Below are 16832 nucleotides of genomic sequence, written 5' to 3' on the forward strand. Positions count from 1 at the left end.
ATTATCAATCACAGTGTGGTGCCTTTGGAAGACCAGACAGCACTTGGGGGGAAGTGTTTTTTTGTTTTTTGTTTTTTTTGTTTGTAAATACTGGGGCCTATGTTTCAAAGTATCTGGGACAGCAGCTTTTTTTTGGCATTTCCTTTCTTGGTTGGGCTAAAGAAAGCTAGGACTCCATTCCCCAATCCTCTCTGCTCCAACCACTTGGGTAATAGAAAAGAAAAAGAGGATGGCATTGGCAGCAAGTGCTGACATCTCCCATCTCAGTTTTTAAAAAGTGGGAAATAGCGAGACAGAATTAACCATAAGGAAGCTCAAAGGAATAAATAAATGTGACCCAGATATCCTCAGAAAGGTGTAAATGTATCTCCATGGCTCTGGCTGCCTCCTTCCCACATCAGCGTCAACACAGTTAACTGATTTAGAGTGAGAAAAATCAACTCGCTTTACCTAGCAAAGGCTGAGGATAAAATAGCCTTCACTGAGCTGAACCCAACCATTTCATTAAAAATGTAAACAGCTGAAACAGTTGATAAACCAATAGAGCTATTTTCATCATCTTCAAGACCTGCTCAGCTTGACCACTGGTCACCTAAAGGCTAATTAACCAATGAATTTGCAGATGGTTGGCTGACTGACCATTTATATAGAGATTGATCCACTATCTCTATGGAATGTCCAGCAAAAACGTTATCTGAAATACAGCAAGGACTAAAGATGCTAAAAGGATACATTCAACAAATATTTATTGAGACCCCTACAACATGCCAGACACTATTTTAGGTGCTGGGTCACAGTAGTATAACTGGGGACAAAGCCTTACTGCTAATTAGCTTACTTCCTACTGATATGGATAATTCACAACATTTCCTTATAGGGCTTGAAATAGTTTGCTTTTAAAAATGAAGCAAATTGGCCAGGCACAGTGGCTCACGCCTGTAATCTCAGCAGCTCGTGAGGCCGAGGCGGGTGGATCACCCGAGATAAGGAGTTACTGACCAGACAAACCCTGTCTCTACTGAAAATACAAAAAAAAAAAAATCCCAGCTACTCAAGAGGCGGAGGCAGAAGAATCGCTTGAACCTGGGAGGCGGAGGTTGCGGTGAGCAGAGAGCACGCCGTTGCACTCCAGCCTGGGCAACAAGAGCGAAACTCTGTCTCAGAAACAAACAAAAAGAAGCAAATTTATCCTCATGTGCTTGATGTCCTTCAAAAACAAATCCAGGAAGTCTGAAATCTAAAGATATCTCCACGTGCACACACCTTCTTTTTAAAAAAGTGTCCTACAAAATATTAAGAAGCCTCTTGAGAAACTCCAAAAGGGCCATACGCAATTAACCACTAGGATTCTTCTCAAATATAATTATGAAATTTTAAAAAAATTGTGATGTTTTGTTTTACATAACTTTTCCTCATATGGCAATAATTTGAGTTCAAGTCTTATCAACATTGTACATTCTTCTTGCTGTCCTCCAGTGCCTAATTTATGGCTTTATAGATAATAGGCATTTAGTAAATACTTGATGAATAATCAAAATATAGGATCTCACAGGAATGAGACAGGGACACTCAACTAAACCTTACAAGGCACACAACAAGTACTTAAATATAATAGAACATAAAGCCATTCACAAGATTATTGACCCTTGTTGATTCAAACTAACATTTTGACAGGGAATAATCCAGCGCATTCACTCAGATGTGGGAAACACCAGCTTTCCATGAGAATGCATCATGTCCTTTAGGTACATCTGAATTTCTAATAATTTGAATCATTTTCACTGAGTCAATTAATAAACTTGTGCAATTGCCTCTTGATGGATGGTTTCCCTCCCTAATTTGTTTCAGAGTCCTTGTTCACCCATGTATGTATCTTACATAGAGAGGACAAGCAAAAGCCTGTGCTAGTCCACGAGAATTCTAGACCTATGTTACAATCCAGTAAAGAGAATTATTTCTGTGACATCCTTAGTTGCCCAGCAAGAGCCATAGTATGTATTTGTAATGACCCAGAAGTAATAAAGGAAGAAATTAGTGATTAAATGTGACCTTGTCAACAGAAGTCAAAAAGGTACCAGAGATCTCTGGCTGGGTTCAGCTTGTCCTCAGCTGCTGTGTGGAATCATTTTAGAAACCAACCCCCAGAGCTGATTCTGCTCACCTGCCAGGGTTTCTCCAAGTTTGCTTTACTCTGGTCATGACACTCTGACTTTGACAATGTCAAATTAGTTACAATGAAGGCTAGACAGAGCCCATCAAGCTTGAAGAATTAGCACCCAACAGCTTGGAGGAGAGCCCAGAACATCCATGCTGCATGGCGCAGCCAGGCAGTGTCTGAGATGTAGTGTTTTTAAAAAGACATTTCTGGATAATTGTCCTGAAGGATACCTGTTCTTTACTTGAAATTGTTTACCCACTTTTGGAGCAAGGTACTCTCAGGTCAAAATTCACCTTTCCCACAAAAATAATTAAGAAAAAGATAGTTGTGTAAAGTTCTGTGGGCACATTTTTGACCAATATGTGATATATAGCAAGGACAATACTTGTGATAGGTACATCAGCTTGGGATTTCTCTTGATGTTTCAATTGAGGAATCAAATATTTGAAAGTCAGAAAAGCTCTAGTAACCGCAAATTCTTGGGCAAAATATTCAAGATAACTGGTCAAATTAGTCAAGTGGGGTAGATGGGGGAATCCAATGGTTGTTTCATGTCACATGGACAAAATAAGCAACTGATTGACTCTTTCTCTGTCAGACTTGTTGATTTCCTGCCACGTTAGACACAGAATTAGATGATCTGGGACTCACAGAAGCTTGGGTTACATGATTCTTTAGGAAAATAAATGTGACAACAATACATGCAGGGCTTTATGGTTTTGTTTTTTTTTTTCTTAAGAAATCGAGCATGCACTACTATATACAGGTCTCGATATCCATGAATGGAAAATGTACCTTGCACTCATCTACTATGACAGAGTTGTGTGCAGCATAGACACATTGATTAGAGTTGCTTTCCCTATGGTTCTTCATGTCATCATAAATGGATTGAGTCTTGGTCATTTCAATATCTTCATGCACTCGATGCTGGGAGTCAATGGTATCCAGCTCAGACTTGGAGAGGTGATAGACTATCCCAGCCCCAAAAGAGTCACCCACAACATTGACTGAAGTTCTCATCCTGTCCCTGAGAACAAAGAACAGAAAAGGTTCAGTGAGGAAGCAGTATTATGTGGTGGTTGAGAGGTCAAGGGCTAGAGTCAGAGAGACGTAGGGTTGAGTTCTGGCTCTACCTTTTCCCTCTGCTTGATTTGGGGCAAGTTACTTAACCTTCATGAGCCTTGACTTCCTTGTTTGTCAGTTGGAGATGATGCTTATACTTCTCTCATAGACCGTGTGAAAATTCAGTGAGATATTATACGTAAAGGGCTTGGTAAAATGTCTGGCAAATGGTAAACACCAATAACCAGTAGCAAAGGAAAAGGAGGAGGAGGAGGAGGAGGAAAGAAAGGATTAAAGAAAAATAATGTGTCTAAATCAGAATTAGTACACAGGCTCCAGACACACCTAGCTGAGTGCAGCAACCACTCCTGATTTAAACTGTTCTGTTTTTGAAGACTCTACACTATTTCTGCTTATGTTACTTATTAGTTTTACTGGAAAAACTAACCATCTGTGAACTTTCTCATAGTAGAAAAGTCATTGTTTTTGTAAGAATGGGAACTAAGCCTTCCTTTCTCCCTGCACCCACTTCCCTCACACACAGACACAGCTGTTAGATAAGAAATCCAGCCATAATTTTCTCATTGACCAATATGTGTTATAACTGACTACTCGTCCTGAAAAAAACAAAATACTTTATCTTGCTCTGTTAACCTAAAAAAAAATTAAATCTCCCAGAGTGTTTCTGGAATCAGGAAATATTAAGAAAATCCTTCTCCAAATCTTGTGTTGCAAGTTTTAACTTGAAAAAAGGATGGTTGATAACTCTCTCTCTCTCTCAGAAATTCAGTGCCAGGAAAGCTAATTAAATTCTTAAGAGTAAGTTTTCTCCTCTCATCCATAAGTTCAAGTCAAATCAGTGTGAAGAATCCTTTTGGCCATGTTTACCAGATATTCAAAGTCTTAAAAGGATGCTGAAAAACTACAAAAAATGTTTAAAAACATTAAAATGAAGGAGTTTACATAAAGATGCTGCTGAGACAGTCTTAGTCCAGGACATTGTAGCTTTCAATTCAAATAATATTAGTTCCAGGCAAAGCGGAAACTTTAACTTGTTCTTGGAACAAACTCTAAATAAATTCCAGTTGCTATTATTAAATCTATTTCTTATTAGAGAATAATAAGGAAGCTGCACTAGGAAGAGTCAGGCCTGGCTCCCTTGCAAGGCCAGTTGTTTGCAAAGTATAAGCTGGTCGTCTTTCTGATTTCAACTAAGAAGAAAATGTGGGAAAAATTGTGATCAGAGCTGGAGTTTAACTCTTGTGGGCATCTCTCCATCTGAGAATGCTCTTGCGCCTCTTCTGCTTTGGAGAATCTGCCTCAGGGTGATTGGGTCTACATCTGAACGAAGACTGGGTCTTGAGGTCATCCACAAAATCAGGCACTTGGAATACGTGGCTAAGAAGTCCCAGTATGTGGGTTTTAGGAAGGAATACATGACAGTAGTTAAGAAAAAGCACGGACTTTAGAGGCAGCCTGATTTGGATTTGAATACCAATTTGTCCCTTGCCTGTGTGACAACCCTGATCATACTTGACATTTGAGAGCCTTAGTTGCCTCATTCATAAAATGAATATAATAAAAATCTCCAATACATAAGGTTGTTGTGAAGATTAAATAAGATAACAAAGTGCTTACATGCTTCCGGACATTTAATAGGAACTCAAAAAAATATTTAATCTATGATGTATAATTCTAATATTATTATAAATTGTATGAAGTCAATTCAAATATATTTGTGGCAACTTCTAGGTAGCTCATCCAAATATGGCTAGTTAAGTTACTATCACCCCCTGAAAACATTAACCCCTATTTATAGCACAATTTCTATGGCAACACTCCCAACTAACTAGCTGACCTATTTGTCCATTATATGGTTGTGGTCTACTTTGGAGCTACTCCACTATACTTTCAGTCCCTCCTGGAATGTATCCTGAGTCACATATCTGTGAAAGGAAAGTAAAAACTCCAGCCCCCAATTTACTATGTCAGATGGAAAAAAAAAAAAAAAAGAAAAAGCCGAAAGTTGAATCATGCAAGAAACTGCCTTTCCTTCTGTTCCTAAGCAGATAGCTAATAGTTAAATATCTCCACAGGTAGCTACTCTATGTTCACCTTATCTTATGTAAAGTGCCAATTTACTGAGCACAAGACAAATACCTAATTATCTATTCCCCTACCAGCTTCTTTTCCCTGGCAACATGTGGATTCAGTAAAGTGACCAGACTCTCCCTCTTTTCCCTCCAGACTGCATTTCCCTTTTAAATATGGAAGCCCTCAAAATCATCTTTGGAGAAAAGTACCGGCTACAGACTGTTACTGTGATTCCATGTTTTTTTCTTCTGGGCATGTCTTTAACCTTGGAAAAATAAGCTTCTAAATTGATTGAGACCTGACTCAGATACTTTTTAGTTTACATATCCAATACCTTTGACCAATTGCAAAATTTCAAAGAATGCTAAAGTCTTCCAGAGCAATACTCTGAGTACCCACTGATCTCATAGCCCAGAATAATTTGCATTATTGGCAAAGAAAGAGACCAAAGGTAATGATGGTGGTGGTGGTGATAATGATGAGGACAATTAAATTTATATCACACTTACTATGTGTAAGAATATTCTTTATAGGCTGGGCATGGTGGCTCACGCCTGTAATCACAGCACTTTGGGAGGCCGAGGCGGGTGGATCACCTGAGATCAGGCATTTGAGATAAGCCTGGTTAACAATACAGTACTAAAAGTACAAAATTAGCCGGGCATGATGGTGTGTGCCTATAATCCCAGATACTCGGGAGGCTAAGACGGGAGAATTGCTTGAACCTGGGAGGCAGAGGTTGCAGTAAGCCGAGATGATGCCACTGCACTCCAGCTGGTGCAAGAGTGAGACTCTGCCTCAAGAAATTAAAAAAAAAAAAAAAAAAAGAATATACTTTATAGATACTACCTTATTTAACCCTCACTATAACTCTGAAGAGGGATTATTATTCATATTTACTAGATGACAGAACTAAGGCCTGGAGAGATTAGTGGCTTCCCAAAGTCTCACATCCTAGTAAAGTCATAAAGCAAGTGTGAACACAGGGAGTACTACTCCAGAATCCAGCATCTGCCACATGTTGAGAAGCACCCTGGAACCACACAGCCCTGGTTTTGAATCTAGCTCAGCCACTTACTAACTGTGCAATCTGGATGACTTACTGCTGTGATCTGAATGTTTGCATCCCCCCAAAATTCATATGATGAAACCTAATCTCCAAGGTGATTGTATTTGGAGATGGGACCATTGGGAGGTGATGAGGTCACATGGGTGAAGCCTTCATGAATGGGATTGGTAGCCTCAGAAAAGGGGCCCAACAGAGACTCGTTGGCCTTTCTACCATGTGAGGCTAGAGTGAAAAGATAGCTGTCTATGAGGAAGCAGACCCTCACCAGACAAAGAATCTGCCCGTGCCTTGATCTTGAACTTCCAAGCCTCCACAGAACTGTAAGAAATAAATTTTTGTTGTTTATAAGCCACCTGGTATATAGTATTTTGTTACGCAGTCTGAATGGACTAAGACACTTGCTCAACCATAATTTTTCTCATGTAGCCAAAATAACTATTAATACTTTATAGAATTTGAGGAAGACAAATTCAGTTCCTAGCCCATAGTTGACACTCATTATGTGCTGGGTCCTACCGTTTTTGGGGATAACTCCATTCACATACCATGTTTTGAACAAAAGCACAAAATACTATGCTAAAGGGTTAACGACTTTTCCAGTTTAACAAATCCATTTCCACTCAAGTGGTTGACATAAGTTTACAAACGACTGCTTCTTCAACCCTTGACACCAAATCCTTGCTCTCCAGAAGCAGCCACTGAAGTAGCCAAGTTTTTGGAACAGGATTTCTGAGTAAGTTTTCCCCATATTTTTTCTTTTTACCACCACATCTCTTCCATGCCATCAGATCTCCCTGCATCTGAAAAAGAACTCTGGCCAATGAAATAGCCATTAGGACAGGAATGGATGCAAGACAGAGTTGTACAGGATAAAAGCAGACTGGCTGAATGCAGTGGCTCATGCCTGTAATCCCAGCACTTTGGGAGGCAGAGGTGGGTGGATTACTTAAGGTCACGAGTGCAAGACCAGCCCAGTCTCTACTAAACCCAGTCTGTACTAAAAATACAAAAATTAGCCAGGCGTGGTGGTACATGCCTATAATCCCAGCTACTTGGGAGGCTGAGGCAGGAGAATCGTTTCGGCCTGGGAGGCGGAGGCTGCAGTGAGTCAAGATTGTGCCACTGTACTCCAGCCTGGGCAACAGAGCAAGACTCTGTCTCAAAAATGAATGAATGAATGAATGAATTTTTTAAAAACAATAAAAGCAGATTGATGCTTTTATTCTTTTGATGGAAAATCAAGATGCAAAGGACCCTGGACCTTGGGTGAGAACACTAACCCAGGTCTTCTGGTTCCCACTTGAGGAAATCACTTTTCACCTGAGCATGAAATAGGGAACGAGGCTAATACCAGCCTCACAGGAGGTTGTATTAAGTGGAATAAGAAAAATACTAGACATGCTTTAAGTACGCATTGTAGGTTACAGGCATACATGAGCATGAAAATGTTCCTTTTCTTACACCTGTTAATAGCCAAGTAGAAAGAAGAAGAAAACATCAACTCTAATACTTTGAGTTCTTTGTTAGTGAATTTATTTATTCAACAGATGTTTAATAAGCTTCTTAGAGTGTGTAAGGGCACTATACCAATTGCCCAGGCAACAAAAATCCTTCCTAAACTCCCTTTTCCCCAAGAACCCATGTACTGTTTATTTGTCTATCTCCTCCAGTAGAGTGAGATAAATGTTCAAAAAGAAATGAGTACAGAGTGCTACAGGGTCATATAGGTAGAATACTATCACACTTGCGTCATAATAAAAGCTTTAAGTAGAAATATCTTGAGTTGGCCCTAAGGATAAGTCCAAGAAAATGAGCTAGAGAGAGGAAAGAAATAATATGCAGGAAATCTAAGAGGTAGGAACACTTAGATGAATTCAGGATGGCTAACAAGTATAGTGAGAGACGCAGAAAATAAGAATTAACCAAATCATGTATCAGTCAAGTTCAGGGGTTAGTCTTTATCAGTCAAGTTCAGGGGTTAGTCTTTATCCCAAGTGTAATGAAGTACCATTGAAAGAAAAGATCATGTTTGTTCCATTGTGAAGAACAAACTAAAAAAAGATAAGCCTGAAAGAGTGAAATCCAGTTAGTGAGGATATGGTGGATTTGGAAAAAGATGGATTTGAGCAAGACTCAGGAGACAGAATTACAGGACTTGAAGACTGGTTATAGGGAATAAAAAAGAGTCAAAGATTCCTCTCAGGTTTCTGGTTTGGGCAACCAGTAGACAATGTAAGCACATGTAGGGAGTATGATGAGTTGGAGTGGAAAAGATTCTGGCTTTGGTTTAAACACGTTGAGGGTGAAGGATATGACTCAGTTATGAGCAGATGCCCCACAGATGGCTGATAATATGGACTGACGGTCAGGAGACACATCTGAGATGCAGGTGATAATAGGATTCATCACATAGAGATGGCTGAGGATGCCAGAGAGGTGCTTAGTTAATCCTTGGAGAGAATGCAGAGTGAAAAAAGCAGACAGTCTAAGCTGGAACACTAAGGTCAACCAACATTTAATGAATGGGAAAGATAAGAGCCTGCAAAAGTGAAAGGAAACTAGAAGAGTTTGGTATTTCATAAGTAAATGGAAGTATGCTTCCAAAATAAGGGTGTGGCAAACAATGCTAATTATTATCTAGGGATCAGGTGAGATGAGGGTAAGAAGGTTCTTTGGGAGGCTCAGGTGGGCGGATCATAAGGTCAGGTGTTTGAGACCAGCCTGGCTAGCATGGCAAAACCCCGTCTCTACTAAAAATGCAAAAAATTAGCCGGGCATGGTGGCGTGCACCTGTAATCCCAGATGCTCTGGAGGCTAAGGCGGGAGAATCGCTTGCGCCCAGGAGATGAAGGTTGCAGTGAGCCGCGATAGCACTACTGCACTCCAACCTGGGCAACAGAGCAAGACTCCGTCAAAAAAAATAAATAAATAAAGATAAAAAAGTTATTTTGGTTTTAACAACAAAGAGGTCACTATTGGCCTGGCAAGGGCAGTTTCAATACAGAGGTAGTGATAGAAGCCAGCTTACTACAGGTGAAAAATTGAATGTGAGGTGAAGAAATGGAGACATTATGTATAATCAGCTTATTCAAGATGATTGATAAGAAAGGAAGGAGAGGAAATGGCAGATGGAAATGGAAAGGAGATCAAATTTTTATTTTAAGAGGTAGAATATTTGAACATGTTTAAATCAAAAAGAGAAGACGTTGGTGGAGAAGAAGTAACTGAAGACACAGAGAAGGGGGAATAATTGATGAAGTTAGGTTCCTAGAGAGATCAGAGAGGACGAAGTCCAGAGTGCAGATAAGGGCCATTTCCTTTGGTGGAGGGACTGTATTCCATCAATACAGAAGGGAAGGAGTAAAAGGCAAGGTTACGAAGATAGGTTTCTAAGTGAGAAGGCAGGACGTTAAAGGGGTTCTGTTAAACAGAAAGCTGTTAATTTGGATTAAACTAGAATACAGAACCCTCTCATGCCAGGTTTCTCTGCCACAAGGCATTCTGGGAAGATTCCCAGGATGCCCAGCCAGGAGGTAGGTCATGGCTGCTCTACCTGGGTCTTCCTTTCTGAAAATGCTGCAAGGCAGAACACCCTTGAAGCTGCCAGGGGAATGTCTGACCAACTCTGGGGAAGTTTAGCTCAGGCCCAAAGCAGGACATGGGAGTTTGCGGTTCATATGTGGAAAGTTTCTCCACAGGCAAAGAGTTTCATTTTCTCTCACAATCATCCCTGACCACTCAGGAAACCCTGTCTTTCGTGTTGATCTCAGGAGCTTTAAGACTTGGTAAAAAACAACTTTTAGAGTGTGTGACGCCATCTTTGGGTCTAGAGGCTGTGTGTCAGGACTGAAAGAAGAGGATGAAGATGAAAGCTGATCTTGCATTTCATGGATTTTCTTTTTTTTTTTTTTGAGATGAAGTCTCACTCTGTATCGCAGGTTGGAGTGCAGTGGCGTGATCTTGGCTCACTGCCACCATACCTCCTGCATCCTGGTTCAAGTAATTCTCCCGCCTTAGCCTCTCGAGTAGCTGGGATTATAGGCATGCGCCACCATGCCCAGCTAATTTTTGTATTTTTAGTGGAGACAGGGTTTCACCATGTTGGCCAGGCTGGTCTTGAACTCCTGACCATGTGATCCACCCACCTCAGCCTCTCAAAGTGCTGGGATTACAGACGTGAGCCACTGCGCCTGGCCCATTTCGTGGGTTTTCTACAGATGACACAGCTATGCTTTAGAGGTCACCAGGAACCAAAAATGAGAGAGGGGCTTGACTGAGTTATTTCACACTGAGTCACTGGGTCTGGTTCACTAGAAGAAAAACAAGTACCAAGGTACTCTGTCTCATCTTCATCTCTCAGTTTAAATCCTCTAGCAGGGAAATGTGAAATTGTCTGGAACTCCTGGTTCACAGAGAAGAACAGGGCCGAGGGAGCTGGGTCACCCACAATTCATCTGGTGTCTTGCATTGGATTGAACCATATGAAATTGCCATTTATTTCAATATAAAAAGGTCAAATATTGGCAATTTCATATGGTTGAACTTAATATTGATAGAAACAAAACATAGTGCCTGCCTCTCAGGATGCATGGTGTCAAGGGACTGTCTTTAGGGGCAGGGTGTGGCAGAGGGGTCACTTGAGGCCCCAAACCTGAGGAAGGCTGGCACAGCTCTGGGCATTGAAGGGCTAAAGTCACATGGGGTTAGGGAAGAAAAGGAGATCCATGTAAGCATTGGCTAAGAGCGTGAAGTCCGGATTCCAGCCTAGATAACAATCCCAGCTCCAACAGAAAAGATTTCTTAGCCTGTCCTGCTCAGTTTTCTCATTCATAACATATGGAGAGTGATACTCACCTGCAATCATGTTGAGAAGATAATAACTGCTAACATGTATTGAGTGCTTGTCAACCAAGAGGTCCTCCACCAAGGCTCTTTTATATAAAAGGCTTATAGGACCCAGAAGAAGCTTCTCCTTATATTACCATTTTTAGTCCAAGTGAAAACAGGATCAGAGCATTCTCTCTTTTATTCCTCCACTACATCTTATCCATTTCTTTTTGCACCTAGCATGCTCCATTGGGATTTCTTGACACATTACTAGACTATAAGCTCCTGAGGACTGAGACTATGTTTCATTTACTTATGGCATGGGCTGGGCAGGGGAGAATGAGGAGGCTGGTATGCGGACGGGGCAGGACCAGGATGGATTGTGAGTTTAAGACTTGAAAACAGATTAGCTCTAGAGACACAATTGGTTTTTGTTTAGTAAAATATCTAGTTGGATATTTTGGTGGTAAAAAGTCAGAGTGCAGGCCATGATCTAGAAGGATGAGGAAAGAGGCACAGAGAGCTCAGATTACTTTACAGATGAAAAGGAGAGAGGTGTCCAGAGAGCCGGGGAAAGATTCAAAGATGGAGAACAAGGAGGCCCAGGGGGAAATTCCCAGGAGTGGGGAATACTAAAAGATTTTTTTAAAAAGGAGATGCCTAACATTACATTTTTATTTTATTTTTGTCCTACCTGAAATTATTAACAGTGAAATAACACTTGAGATTCAACAGTAGGCGAAGGGGAGATGACTTCTTTTTCATTTTATTACTCTTTTAAACTTTGTCCTTCCCTTTTCTATGAACACGCATTTATTTTGTGATATATTAAAAATGATTTTGCTGCACAGAACTATAGCCCTGCCCCGTCCCGCCTTGATCTGCAATTACGCTGCCTCAAGTCAGAGACACTTTGGCAAGAGGGGAAAGGACTTAGTGGAAAAGGGGCCACATTCCTTGGTGACGTTGATGTAGACTGGAGATAAGGTGTAAAAAAGAGAATTCAGTGGAAGTGGGAAATCAAAGCAAAAGACTAAGACAGACATAAGCCCCTAAAATCTTCAAAGAAAAGATTAATGTAGGAATTAGTTTTGTTTTCCACCAGCCATGAGTGGAGGGTAAGTCAGTCAGTTAAGTGTGTGTGTGTGTGTGTGGGCGCATACATGTGTGTGTCTTAAATTTTTAAAACAGCAGAACTCAGATGAGCACGCTGGAACACCCAAGGCTATCTAGATCATCTGGGTTTGAACCCCAATTCAGCCAGTTAATATCCACTAAATTGGGATAAGTTACTTCTCTCTGAACCTGTTTTCTCAACCGTAAGACAGTGATAATACTATTAGCTGCTTCATAATCTGCTGTGACTTTTAAACAAGCCCATGTAAAGTGCTTAGAACAATGTCTAACACTTAAGGGACACTCACTAAGTATTAGCTATTTGCATCCTGCATCCTTTCAATCTATTTTTCTGAATGGATGCAAGAACTGTCAACTGTTACTCAAAAAAAAAGTAGAGGTGCTCATATACCCACAATCAGAAACTCCTGTTTTCCTTCCCTGTCTCTAGTTCATTGCTTCTGGAAGGGAGAGTCCCTGGAGATTGCACCAACGGAATCACCTGGGAACTTGTTAGAAATGCCAGTTCTCCAGCCCCACCTCAGATAAATCTCTGGGAGATTTTGGTGCATGCTCAAGTTTGAGAACGAATGCTCTATTCTCTCCAGAGAGGAATGCCAATGGGAGGAGCTTCAGAGCACTCCTGGAGGGTGGAGGCTCTTTGAGGTCTTCCTTCTAAGTGCCATCTCAACTATATTCCCCCATTAGCACATGTGAGCCCAGAAAAGATCTCACCAGCAGAGTCTTACGTGAGAATTGGGCCACAGGTCCACTTGGATTTCACTTTATTTTGATTTTCCTTTTCCTACCTGTAGCCAGACCCAGTTATTTATTACCTCTTCCTGGTATTGGCTCCTATTTATCACTCCATCCTGTCTCTGTCAGAGACATTGGGGTGTCAGCAAGGTCTCTTATAAATATCTGCCAAGGGCTCCTGACACAAAGAGCTTCTTGGACCCAGGGAAAGCTTCTAGTTTTAAACAGTCCCACCCATCCGGTGCTCTGGGACTCGGCATTTTTCAGGACTCCAGAATCTTGGTTTTCACCATGACATTTACAGAGCAGTTAAGCCTGCCTGTTGAAAACCATCCAGGGCTTAAAGGGCAGTAGCGAGGCTGGCTGGTCTCCAGCAGTTGGCAAACACTGTGACACATTAAATGTCACTGTAGGCTTTGTTTGGTTTTAAATGGAAAAATTGCTAGAGTTATGAAAGCTTACAAACCTTGGCTAAAGAGAAAAAAAATTCCCCCTTTTCTTTTTGTCTGCTTTTCCTCCACAGGCTACTTATCTAGGGAATGGCCAGTTGCACCCCATCTCATCTTAGCCCCCATCACCACTTACACACTAATGAGCACCCAACAGTCACAGAGCCCATAACCAAGAGCTAGTTTCCGGAACTCCTCTTGCTGGTGAGAAAGAATGTGCCACCATTACTAATTCAAAGCAGATCCGACCTAGCTACAAACAGCTACACACATTTTCCCAGGATCCTCTACCCTTCCTTTTTCTTTTCCTCTTAAAAGGAATGCTCATGTTTATTTGTATACAAACATTCATCCCCAGCAGAATTCTACTCTAGGTCTTAAAACTAGAAGGGCACTCAAAGGCATTGAACCTAGCCTCTTGCTTCCAGCCTGATAGGTTATTGCTCCATTTTACACATAATGTAGCTGAGGCTCAGAAAGTCACTTGCCCAAGGTCCTGTGGATAGTAAGTGCAGAGCTCTCAGACCCAGGGCTCCTGCCTCTTAGACTCTCTTTCCCTTCATCACACTCCTCCCTCCATTTGAGATCAGAGCCCTAGAACTAGATAACAGCTCTTCATTTGCCCCTTTCTTCCCACCTCCAGCCAAGGATAGGGTTTTCTCTTACTTGATTTCATCAATATAGTTAATCCAAATGTATCATCCTTTTTTTTTTTTTTTTTTTTAAATTCAGCCAACTCCCTCCTGCTGACACACTTCAGCCCTGGAGTTAGGACGCTCTGCTTTCCTTTGCAAGTGTAAGCATGTGAGCACCTGCGTGGGGCGATCTGGGAGGACCTGGCCCTCCTATTTCATTTGCTAACATTTAGGTCAGAAGTAGGCAGGGTTTTGAATGTTTCATGAAGTGACTCACATCCAACAGGCTTGAGAACAAATGACTGCCAAGAAGGAACAGGGCCCACAATGGCAGACCCACTGGGGGTGGAGGACTTGAATTCTAAGAGTGGCTAAGACCTTGATTGTACCCCATTTGTCCTCATTGAGTCTATTTGTTATTTTCATGCTGTGAGAAGAAAAAAATAGGTCAAAAATATTTCTCTGGTTAGCATGCAGATTCAGGTGTGTCTTAGTCTGTGCTGCTATAACAAAATACTTGAGATTGGGTAATTTATGAAGAACAGAAATTTATTTCCTCAGAGTTCTGGAGGTTGGTTCCCAACCTCCAAGATCAAGACACTGGCATCTGTCAAGGGCCTTCTTTCTGCATGAGGACATAGCAGAAGGCAGAAAGGCAAAGAGAGGGCAAGAAGGGGCTGAACTTGCCCTTTTATAATGCACCAACCCCACTCATAGGTGAAGCCTTCATGACGTAATCACCTTTTAAAGGTCCTACCTCTTAATATTACTACAATGGCAATTAAATGTCAACATGAGTTTTGGACTGGACAAATATTCAAACCATAGCCCAATAGGAGGCCCTAATAAGTGTGTCTTCTCCAACTGTCCCAACTCTGGGCCTCTCTGCTCCTCCTCCCCATTGCTAGAACTGCTTAGTACAAATTAGGAGGCTGTGTAGAGTTGGGTGAAGTGCCCTGACCTGGCTATACAAGCTCTGCTGTGCATCAGGTAAAACACTCAACTCTTCTGATTCCCAGTTTTCTCATCTGGAAATACATCATAGGGCACCTTAATGATTAAATGGAGACAGATGTAAAGATATTGCAGTACCCACCAAATATCAGCCCCTTTTCCTCATTCCTGATCCTATTAGTGCATTTTTTTCCACTCAAAGGCATTTGTATTATAATGGGGGGCAGCCTCTACAATAATATTTTTTAAAAAGATGAATCTCTAATGGTGGTTTAAAGCCTTGGAAATAAGCCCAAGAAAAAAGTGAGGTGATATTGTTGCAGCAGGCAAGGGACCCTCAATGACAACACGCATTGAAAAGACTTGACAGGCAAAGAGTCAAGGGTTTAAGTCAGCAACAAGTCACAGGGAAAGCCAGCAGAACTTAAATGGCTTCCTTCATCTTTCTTCTCATGTGGGAGGACCCTAATTATCACACAGCAACTATGTGGTTAAGAGTAGCACATATTTATTGAGCTCCTACTATGAGCTCTGTCTCTAGACCACTGCCAATGTCTTCATTTCCCCTTGGTCCCCCTTCCATCCAACAGCCTACCCCATTCCTTTGTATCCTTCATCCCCTTCTCTCACAGTCCTTCCCACCCATACACCACCATTGACTCTCAGCTGCCTTGTCTGAACAGATGTCATGAGAAAGGCTGTCCCTTGGGGCCAACATAGGACACAGAGAACAACCAAGCTGGCAGGTAAGGATGCCACTACCACCACCTGAGAGACTGGCAGAGACAGAGATGAGGCTATTCTGTTTGCTCTTCACCTTCCGCTAAAGGTATTTCCTGAGCGTTTTCTGATGATGAAGGAGCCAGTCAAGAAGATCCATGGCCTTCCTTGCAGCCCTCCTAAGTTGAACTGATTCTGTTCAGGGAGCCACTTCTTACTTCTGCTTTTGTTTTGTTTTGTTTTGTTTTTTTCAGATGGAATTTCACTCTTGTTGCCCAGGCTGGAGTGCAATGGCACTATCTCAGCTCATTGCAACCTCCGCCTCCCAGGTTCAAGCGATTATCCTGCCTTAGCCTCCCGAGCAGGTGGGATTACAGGCATATGCCACCACACCCGGCTAATTATTTTGCATTTTTGGTAGAGACGGGGTTTCTCCATGTTGATCAGGCTGGCCTTGAACTCCCGAACTCAGGTGATCTGCCCGCCTAGGCTTCCCAAAGTGCTGGGCACTTCTTACTTCTAACCTAAGTCCTGTTGTCTGCACCAACAGCAGGCACATCTTATGGAGAGGTTGGGCTTCTTTTTAGCCTTCCCAGATGTCCTTCCTCCCTTCAGCCACTTGCATTTTCCTCTCTTTGGAAGGGTGGGGGTAGGAAGGAGGAACAAACTCAAGTCCACAAAATGTGGTTTCTGAGGCCAGGCACAATGGCTCATGCCTGTAATCCCAGCATTGTGGGAGGCCAAGGTGGGCCACTCACTTGAGGTCAGGAGTTTGAGTCCAGCCTGGCCAACATAGTAAAACCCTGTCTCTACAAAATACAAAAATCAGCCGGGTGTGGTGGCACATGCCTGTGGTCCCAGCTACTTAGGAGGCTAAGGCAGGAGAATTGCTTGAACTCAGGAGGCAGAGGTTGCAGTGAGCCGAGATCGTACCACTGCACTCCATCCTGGGCAACAGAGCAAGACTCCATCTGAAAAAAAAAAAAAAAAAA

The 16832-nt window shown here is 41.9% G+C and overlaps 1 protein-coding gene across 4 annotated transcripts in view; it reads right to left on the reverse strand.

Annotated features, from left to right (window-relative positions):
* The window catches only part of SLC1A2 (solute carrier family 1 member 2), a 171061-nt gene that overhangs the window by 10976 nt on the left and 143253 nt on the right, over positions 1–16832 (reverse strand). For all 4 annotated transcript variants that reach the window (XM_021925903.2, XM_021925904.2, XM_021925901.2 and 1 more), the window contains exon 10: positions 2954–3185. In XM_021925903.2, coding sequence (XP_021781595.1) covers positions 2954–3185 — 232 coding nt within the window. The remainder of the gene's footprint in view (positions 1–2953; positions 3186–16832) is intronic.

Source organism: Papio anubis, chromosome 12 (genome assembly GCF_008728515.1).
Source record: "Papio anubis isolate 15944 chromosome 12, Panubis1.0, whole genome shotgun sequence".
In the NCBI taxonomy this organism is placed as follows: Eukaryota; Metazoa; Chordata; class Mammalia; order Primates; family Cercopithecidae; genus Papio; species Papio anubis.